The 10,260-nt window shown below is 47.0% G+C and overlaps 1 protein-coding gene across 2 annotated transcripts in view; it reads left to right on the plus strand.

Moving 5' to 3' along the window:
* LOC108574701 overlaps positions 1–10,260 on the plus strand; it is a 31,509-nt gene that overhangs the window by 17,399 nt on the left and 3,850 nt on the right. For both annotated transcript variants that reach the window (XR_001891423.1, XM_017937326.1), the window contains exon 3: positions 5,419–5,540. Coding sequence is in view for 1 of the 2 variants with exons in the window: in XM_017937326.1 (XP_017792815.1) it covers positions 5,419–5,540 (122 nt within the window). In the remaining variant the exon portion in view is untranslated. The remainder of the gene's footprint in view (positions 1–5,418; positions 5,541–10,260) is intronic.

The following is a 10,260-nucleotide window of genomic DNA, read 5'->3' on the forward strand; positions in this document are numbered from 1 at the left end:
GACGTCAACTCCCCTCAGTTGCAATTGACTTCGCTGCGTAAACTTTGAACTTTCTCAGTCCACACCTCGGCTTTCCCCGTTTTAATTGGTGCGTGGATTTTAATTATGCCGAGGTTACTACCCCTCCACGTCCTTCCCTGCTCGCGTCTGTCGAGAGTCGAGCGCGTCTGTAATTTCCCCGTGCTGTTCGATGCCCGCGAACCGTGACACTTGACAAATCGTTATCTGTTCCGTTGAAAAGAGGCGCACGAGCCACGGTGAAAAGCGATAGACAAGTAATAATTCATCAGCATCGGGGGACGTTTTTAACGCGCGAGAAAACTCGTATCGCGACGGAGGAGCAGGGATTCGTAAGTGAACGTGCTCTCGTGTTCGAGTTATCGTTAATTGGCCCGATAATTCGCGCGATTAAGACGCCGCGAAAATAGCCCATCGCTCATTTCTCATCCGCGAACGCGCACTCTTCGCAGTTACAAATAGACGCGCGCTGCTGACCTTTGCCGATCTCTCTCTCTCTTTCTCTCGTTTTACGAGCCTGCTTTCAATGAAACTATCTCTCCCTCTACGAAATCTGCGTTTGCCCTTTAATTCCCATCGCGGCCTTGATCGTTGGCGTAAATTCGCTCGTTCGTCCGTGTGTTATCTAATTGCAGCTAGCTTCGAACGAACTTGCGCGAATTAAAGCGATCGTTTTTCTGTACCGGACGAGAGAGACTCTTCTTTTTTTTCCTTCTTCTTCTTCTGTTCTCTCTGCTCGTCGACAAAGCCGGCGCTGCGCGTTAATGGAAGTCGGTTGAGCTACGAGATAGAGGCCTTTCAGAGGCAGCCTTTTTCTGGAAGCCTTTGAATCCTCGAAATCTTCGACGCGCTCAGCCCGTCACTTTTAATCTTCACATTCCCTTTTGCCACGACGCCGGGGTTCACCGAACTCCGGGAGAGCGTTTCGTGAAATCCGTGCATTCTCTACACCATGTATACCGGCGTTTTACTATATGTGTGTTCGGTTGTGAATCGAGTGCTTCGGGGTACGGATTCGCCAGCTGAGATGCTCAACAGCCAGCGCAACCTGCGCGCCCGCAAAAAGTGGCAAAAGTGGCAAGGCAGAAAGGGGTCAGTAAGAAACCTATCGATCGTTCGTCCCGCTTCTGTCGCTTTCGATGCGAAAAATCGCGCTGGATAAACGCGGAGAACAGTGGTCTCTCTCTCTGGACGTTTGCCTTTGCAAGAAAAATGGCTCTCTGCCGGTGCGTGTTGTACCTTGGTCGAGGCATTAATCACTCGCGGCACAATAATCACCGTGTGCTTTCTCCGTGGTTGCATTCGCTTAACAATGAGAGTCGGGTGCGTGAAGAGCACGCAAGGACGAGCGTAGTCCACGCGCAGACAGTGAGAATTATTTAAATGAATCCAGTTGGCTAATTATTTGGCATCCGGGCCGCGGACGACGACTTTCGCGATGCTTCAACGGAGGCAACTTTAGGCCCGGAAAGTGTTCTGCCTTTAGGCAGAAAACTACACTTGGCATTGTTTCGTTGCTGAGCAAAACGTTGCCTTCTTTTTTGCTTTTTCGAGATCTCGGTTACGATTGTTCAAACGTACCGATTATACGCCGAGAGGTTCAGAGTGGGATATTTATAAGTTTGAATTGTCAGGCAGTCAAGTGGAAAGTTTGTCTCAAGTTGTACACCGAGATAACTTGAGAACTCGAGCCAGAGATGTGATTTATCGCGCGTCAAAATAATACATCTCGGGACAACCGCGGTGTGTAAATCTCGCGGTTCGTGGGTAAGAACTTTTCGGAACATTTCTGTCGCGCTTTCCCGAACCTTCTCTGACGGTGTAGGATCCATAAAGTTGCACCTGTTTTAAAAATAGATTTGGTTGCAATCGGATTATTAAATCCAACGTGAAACGAGTCACTGCGACGTGTTATAAAATAATGTATTCATAGGGCAGAACAGTTACGTGCAATTACCACGGTGTTAGCATTCAGTGGGCAGGTAAGAGAAAGCACGAAACTCGATTAAAATGTAGAAACGTGTCTATCCACCGGATCTCACAGCGAACTGGACCATTTCGTCAACTACTTGTAACGTGTTTCACTAATATCTCCTACCTGTTCCGGTGATACATTATCTCTCTCCCTCTCCATGTCTGAGAAGCAAAACTAAAAAGAATTGAAATTTCCATTCGAGACTTCAGTGGCCGGAAAATGAATTCGACACGCGATTAGTCGTGTATCTTAATCGAGAGAAAAACACACGAAACATTCAATTGGATTCGATTAAACCCCACGGAGTAAGGGTTGTAACGTAACCCCTCGAGTGGCGAGCACCACTCTAGAGCTTAAATACTTGTATGTACCGCGTCGCTCGAGGTTCAAGGATCCCCCTATTTTTTTTTTCCTTCCAACGGGAGTGTCAACGAAGCAGCGAGAATTTCGAGGGGAGCGACTTCTCGTTAGCTTTCTCCTCTCCTCCTCCTCTCGTTCTTCATTTTTTTCTCTCGCGAAGCGCTCGATTTGCAACCGCTCTGTTTACCCGGCACAGGTCCGCAGCACTTGTATTCGTCATGGCTTTGGCCGCGGCCCAACTAAGCCAGCCACTGCCAAGGAATCCTGGCCAGATTCCCTTTGGATATTCTCGACTTTTTAACCCGCGGAATTTCCACCTCGCGCCTCCCGTCTCCTCCCTCCTTCTTCGTTCGTTTTCCCTTGATCGAATTTCTCGGCGAGGTTTCCATGGCCCGTTTCGTTCCCATCCTCCTTCCGTCTCTCCTCGCCCTGCTTCGCGCCTCGATCCTCGTCCTGGATTATTGATCCAGTTCGCCACCGGGACGATCCTAAATCTCTCGATAACGGTACAGACGTTCGCGCTACACGGAAGCACGGTCGCGCGAGAATTCGTAAAAGTGCGAGAAGCGACGAGGCGCGAGACGTCCCGTTACGCGAGCTACTCCAGCCCCGACGAATTAAAAACGGAAACCGCGCGAGACCGCTGTGATTTCGTGCATCGCGGATCTGCGAGAGGTTTCGGGGCTTCCACGGATGACGCCGCGTTTAACAGCGAGGCTACCTTGTCGCGAATGCAACAGCCTCGTCAGGGTCGTTCCGACCGCGTTGATAGCACCACGTCGTGTCTCACTTGCCGCGTCCGGGCTATTTGTAGTGGAACAGATTAAGTTATCTTCCTCTTTCTCGGTTCTTCGAAATTGTTCGTCGCGACTCTCTGTGACGCAACGACGATGACGTTGGTTTCTCTTGGAGTTTCGATTCAATTAGACTCTCCTTTGGGCGAGGAGAATTAACGTTTCGACGTGATTAAAAAACGTTAGGTTGTTGTTTCTATATCGTGTTGGTATTTCAACCTTCCTTCGAATACACTTTTACTTTCAGCCTCTTTAGTTCCCCGGTTATTATGCGTTCGCCTGCTTCTGCTTTGTTTTACTATTGTACCCGTGAGCACCGGGGAATTGATGAATAAATGCATAAGTAATGGCTCATGTGGTGTCGAATAATCCAGTTCAACCACTTGACTTGTACCGTGCTACAGATTGTGGACAAGAGAGGATTGCGTGGGTAATAAAATTTCGCTCGAAAGGTTCAAGTACCCTCCTCGTCGATACTCGACCCTTTAACGCGATCGTAGAATGTATAGTCGGTGGAAGAAATATGGCGAAGTTGTAGATTGAAGAGTTAAGTAGCGATACACTTTGTTTTTCGATTGGGACTTAATCGAAGATAAAGAATACTTGTTGTTTTAGGCCATTATCTTTTATCTTTTATCTTTTTATCTTTAGGCCAGTATAAACTTTGAAACCTGGCTAATTTTACGACCTCGATATATTTCTTTCACCAACTATGCATCTGCGATTCTTGAAGCTTGTTCAAAGTGTATAGTCGGTGGAAGAGATACAGCGTAAATTAAAGGATTAAGTAGCGACACTGATCGATGCAGTAACATCCCCAATGTCGAATGCGGCATTTATCCTTTCTCGATTAGGATTGAATCGAAGCTAAGCTAAGGGATTCCTTATCTTCTCAGGTTTCAGATTTTACGACCTCGATATATTTCTTCCTCCAACTATACACCTGCGATTATCGAGGCTTGCTCAAGTTGTATTTTCGTTTCTCGATTAGGACTGAATCAAAGCTAAATGCAGTCTTGACTGCAGTTTGGGTTCCTTATCTTCTCAGGTTTCTGTGAATTCGCTTGTCGATGTGTTCGACCGTGTAAACATCATTCAGGACCTGGCTAATATTTCCTCCATCGACTATACCTCGATTCTGCCGCGTTCCACGCGCGTCACGTCTCATTAATACTCTTCTGCCCCGTGAGAATCAGCCTGACGTTCTCTCACGCGTCTTTCGGGCTGTGAAAATACGGGCACAGATATATCGTAGTAGGATCAGAACGACGCGACGTCTCCCGCTTGGTTGTTCGCGGGAACGCTTAATTACAGTGTAATATGCATCGAGATAATGTTCTCCGTACGCGGTGGAAACGCTCGCAGCGATCGAGACGCGAGAAAGTCCCGTGAACGCTCGATCGACTATTGGATTCGTGAATTATAACGTCTGCCTTATAACAGAACTATCAATTAGACTCCTCGACTCGTGTGTGTGTGTTACGAATTCTTTGGTCTTATTCTCGTGGACAGTCTGGACGCTGTACTTAGCCCGGTTTCCTCTTCAACTTGGACACTAGACTTTCTAAAATTATTTTTACGCAATACAGGCATTCTAGGACGTCGATGGATATCATCGAGAAAAGTACTCCTCGAAAACTCTACTTTTTCCCAAGCGACTCTTATGTTAGCGTTATTTAACGTTCTGTTATAAATTAGATCTGATAGCGATCTTAGGCCAGATATCCCCCTTTCAATTCTCACTATTATCCTCATGTATAGTCGGTGGAAGAAATGTAGCTAGGTTGTAAGATCGGTCAGGTGACAGAGTTTGGATCTTGGAGCGTGTTGACGAGCGAGAATCGACATCTTTGATCGAAAAACGGAAAAATGTCCCACGTTGATTGTAGCTGTCGCTGCATCAATTAGTCATGCTTTAATTTACGTTCTTACTATATTTCTTTCACTGACTATACCCCCGATTGACCACTTCCACCAATTACTTTTCTTCCACTGACTATACCTCGGCTGATTACTTCCACCAATTACATTTCTCCCTCTGATTACTTCCACGAACTCGTTCCATTCACCATATTTCTTCCACCGACTATACCTCCACCGACTTACCGAGACTCCGACGTTTCGTAATGTAACGGGTAATAACAGTTAAGCACATCAGAAACTGCTGAAGCGGTCAAGGGTTTGTCGATGCAATGTGTAGCGGTTCGCGAACTGAATTGGCATAAAGAATGCATGAAATTGTGCTGAAACATCTGTGTACACGGTTTCCAGGTTACTCACAAAGTGACGAGTCAGGTGATGGTCCTGAAGATGAACCAGCTGCCCGCAAACAGGCCAAACATGCTGAAGGAGGTTCAGCTGATGAACAAGCTCAGCCATCCGAACATACTCAGGTGAGTCGAATAAACTCCAAGTCCGGTTCACTTTTATCGGGTGAAACTCGATCGACCAACGAAACTTCTCTCTCTCTCTCTGTCGCCTCGACGCCAAAAATCCTCTCCGTTTGTAAACAATCGAGGAACGATCGTACCGCGGATGTATCAATCGTAGAATTGGGAAAAAGAGTTGATCGAACGGAACCGCGTGGAAGTCAGGCGTGCCGCTCGTTTTTTTTTCGTGGACTTTTAAATTGAAACCGGCGCGGCGCGATCAGGATGGAAATAGAAACTCGTTCGAATGCATGTACGAAATTGTGAAGCGACCCACAGGCAGAGCTGTGGCGGGGGATGTATTTCGCGAGTCGAGAAGCAATCATCGTCGTCGATTCTTCTTTCGTGGGCGGCGGCTATTTTCGCCGATCGCGCTTTAAGGAGAAAAGAACGTGTCAACGGCCTACACAGGACAGCGGAGCAGCTCGATCGATGAAATAGCTTGACAAATGGGAGAGATTCGTGCTTGAAACGGACTAATTTTTTGCTCCTCTCTCTCTATGATGGCCGAGCGGCTCGATTTATCGCGGCGAATGGACAAGAGGCAATTTAATCTAATGTATCGATAATAGCGTGCCCGATTTTCTTGCTCGTGAGCGCACATTTTCGACCACTCTCTCTCCGAATAATTGCCAATCTGGATACAGTTTTCAACCGAGCTGTCGTCCTAGTATCTGCACTTCTCTGTTCACGAGTATCCATCGTACGTTTTCCACATCGTACCATTTCATCGCCCAGAAGAATGCCAAATTCTGAGAGTGCGAAATCGTGAAATTGCCTCAAAGATGGTGAGAAATGGTGATCTACGTGTAAATATCTAAACATTGTCTTCGAATTTCACTTGATAAACTTGATAAACATTTTTCTTCCAACTCAATCGACGCAACGATCAATGCAAAGTTTCAATCAGTCGAGAGTTTTTCAAACGAACACGTCTGGTCACCCCAATTATCCACCACCGTTCATAATTCAATTGAACTCGACGAAACTCCGTTTCCGTTTATCAAATTCAAAGTTTTCCATCGAACCCAACGGAGCGAAGTTGATCACTCTCGCCTAATTAATTTCCCCCCTACAGTTACTTTCAATTTTACCGCGTTTCGACGAATGCGATTCGACTTTCCAGCGTGGTAGCCTTAGTCTAACTCTCGCATCAGATCTCCGACTTAATTGATACCGTTTCACGCGTGTACAATTAGATTGCCGCGGCTCGATATCAATTTGGAAAACAGATCGATCGAGAACAACCGGGAAGCGAACTTGCACGTTCCTTATCGACGTTTATCTCTTCGTTCGATCGAGACGCGTCTCTCGCGTGGCACATCTAGTTCCCACGCGACAGAAGCCACGTACATACATCCCTACGAAAACTGCGCGGACGGTGTGAGTAAGCGCGTTGACGCAACCGCACCGTCCGCGTTAATGCCAAAAGAGTAGTTTCGCGGTTTACGAGTTATGATGACATAATGGCGTAGCCGTTGCCACGGTGCTCCCGGCTAGACGCGCCGCGTCCACGGCGACAACGCATTCCAACGATATAAACGGCTTGGCCCAGATTCGGCTGTGTGTGTTTATCCCGCGTGGCCAGCCGATCTTATTTCTGGCATTTCTCTCGTTGAAGGCTGCGAAAACCGCGGACAACCAGCGTCTCTCTCACTCTCGCTCCATCTATCTCTCTGAGTCAGTTGGAAATCGATGGAGGAAGAGGAGAGGGGAAGACGATAGAAGAAAAAGGTGTGGATCACGATTAGCTGTCAGAGAGGATTAACAGAGTTGTCTGACACGATGGATTTCGTAATTGTTGGAACGATTCGCCACGCCAAGGTGCGCCCGAGACGTGTTTCTGCGAATATGGATGAATGAAATCGGTCGATACTCTCGAAATGCTCGTTTCTTTGAATTTCCACGCTTAACCGCCAGGAACGTGCGAGTGAATAACTAGCTGGCACGAGTCAAGGCCTCGGCAGACCGCCGTTGCGGGATCAGTTTCTCTTCCAAATTTTCTCGAACGACGTTCTCTGGCTCGAGAAAGAATTTCGAGTACGGTACATTCTCCACAAATGTCAGTCCGCAAGGAACCCAAACCTGACACTTGTAGAGTCAGGGACTACGTTTCCGAGCCTCGCGCCCGCCTTTGTAGTTTGCCGAACGTAGACAAGGACAGCGAATAAAAGATAAGGATGAAAGGTGGGTCGAGGCAACCAAGCGATTTAAATACCAACTTTTTTCATTTTACAATTTTTTATCCCGAAATTTTTCTCAACATATTGATGAGATTTTTCTGATTTTACTTATTAACACGTTCACTTATCATTTTCATCAGAAAAGTCTCACCAACCTGTTAAAAAAAATTTCAGATGAAAAAAAGTAAAATTAAAGAAATTATATTTTTCTATCATGAATTGTCGTTACACGCTTGACTGACAACGAGCGAGATAACATGGGCGCAGCAATGACGCAGCGATCCTAGGCGTAGGACCATCTATACTGACACTTGTAGAATCCAAACTGGGTGACACTTGTAGAGAATTTACTGTATTCACTTGGATCGTTTATTCGTCGTTTCAACGGCTAGAAATCTTTCCGTTCGGAAGTATCTCGAGGTAGGATCGTTTTTATCGCCGTTTCGTCGATTCCCCGATATCGCGTCGAACGCACCGGGAAACGCGACAATATTTATTATTTACCGGCGCAAGAATTTCGCGTATCTTATCGAGCGGTGTTGAGAACGTATCGGCGTTGATCTCGATAGTTTGTTGGAAGTATGCGAGAACGTGTCGATAAGAGGCACGGAACAAGCTCGGTTGATTGATACCAACGAAAAATCAGGCTCGCTTCCGTGCCGATGAGAATTATCGACGCGTGCGAATCGAACAGCCTCGATAGTCGCACGTCGTACTTTCCATCGAGGATACCACGATGACCAATGATACGAGCAAATTGAACGGTAATTCATCGTTGGAACGCGATTCTATTCGCGCACACGAGATATTAAGATATTGCCCCTATCGTTGACGTTGTTCGCCTCTTGTAATAAACTCGATACGGAGCCGATGCTCGAATTGGAATCTTCAGACCAGAGAAATCCAAGGGAAAAAGAAGCATTCTCTCTCCTTTTCGTAATTGTTAATTACGCTAAGCGTGGTGAAATTTAATCGACGGTTGCGCGTGCCAAATCCGCCTCCTTTACGATTACTCCAGCGATCTATCGGCACGCGTGCCACGTGGAAAATTCAATTAACTCTGTTATTCCTTGGAAGAAACCGTTCCACGCCGGCGATACTCGTATCTCCGATTCGATCGTTGAAAATCGATCGGCACTCCTCCTTATCGTGCCGGTGAACTCCGTGTATCTCTACGCGGATTACAATTTCCACGCTGTTACCGAGATAACGCGCGTAAATTACGAGCGTAGGGTGTTCCGTGACAGACGTCGCGAGAGATAGCATCGTGTCAGAGGGCTGACAGCGTACAAATGAAGACGTAACGGGTGAACAATGAGCCTAACGCTAATTGGCGTTTATCTCGTGTATTAGGCGTATGACATTCCGGCGGCGTTAACGAATCGGAAAGCTAAGGCCTCTCTGCCACCTGCGGAGTTATCTAATCTCCGTGAAGAATCGCTGACACGACGTAAGCGACGATTCTATCTCGACTCCTTCGTGAAGCCGAAACTACACACTATACCATCTCGCGGATTATTCGATGTGTCTTCTGTGGACGACACACGTACGCGATGGTGTACAGCCTAGATAGATATACACACGTATAGAAAAAAAATCGTCCACTCTCCATTAAACTAATAAAACGCAGACAAGATCGGCGAAGAATGAAAGGTGGAGAGGATAGAGGAGAATTGCAGATCGATCGTAATAATAACAGGTTTTCGCTGGTTTGAAAAAGCAATTACCGTTGGTTGAATATTCAAGGGAGCACAGAGTAGACACGCTCCCCGGAGGAAAAGCGGTCTGTGTGACGGCGAAATCGAGTGCCACACGTTCGAGCCAATTAAAGCTAATGAGAGGAAAGCACGGCACGACCGAGAAAGATCCTCCTCGGCTTTTGGAAGATACGAATTTTCCGGCTCCGCGGCTCGAAACGGTGCATCGACCGATTTCTACGCCGGTTTGACCATCTTCCGCATCGAGTGCCGGAGCTGACCCGGGCTCGTTGGGTGTCAATAGAGCACCGTGCTAAATCGATACGATTCCCTTAATCGTCTTACGTTCTTACAGGCGTCAGGGAACACCCTACGCGCTATATCTAACCTATCTACGTAAGGTGTCTGTGAAAAAAAAAGAAGTGAAAACTTGTCTCTGCGGTTAATCGTTTGACGTAGACTGCACAGTGTGCGTGCTTTGTTATTCGTTAGCTTTTGGATTTAGCTAGAAATTACGACCGGAGTGAGTGCAAACGCACCGTCAACCAGGTACGCGTTAGATAGTCTATGCTAATTAGTTTAACGAGCGCGTAAAAGACGCAGAGCACCGGCTCTACCGAGCTAGGTCATATGTGAGATTCGTGAACGAGCAAAGGAAACAGGGAGATAATGGTTGACCCTGCTGTGGTCTCATATCGCCACTTTTTATTCGCTATTCTTCTCTCCGTCGAGTGTGTAACGAAGCGGCCGCATCTCGGTCGAAGACCTTCGTCCTGCGCTGTCCTCGCCCGGAACACGAAGGTC

The sequence above is a fragment of the Habropoda laboriosa genome, unplaced genomic scaffold (genome assembly GCF_001263275.1).
Source record: "Habropoda laboriosa isolate 0110345459 unplaced genomic scaffold, ASM126327v1 scaffold203, whole genome shotgun sequence".
Taxonomy (NCBI): domain Eukaryota; kingdom Metazoa; phylum Arthropoda; class Insecta; order Hymenoptera; family Apidae; genus Habropoda; species Habropoda laboriosa.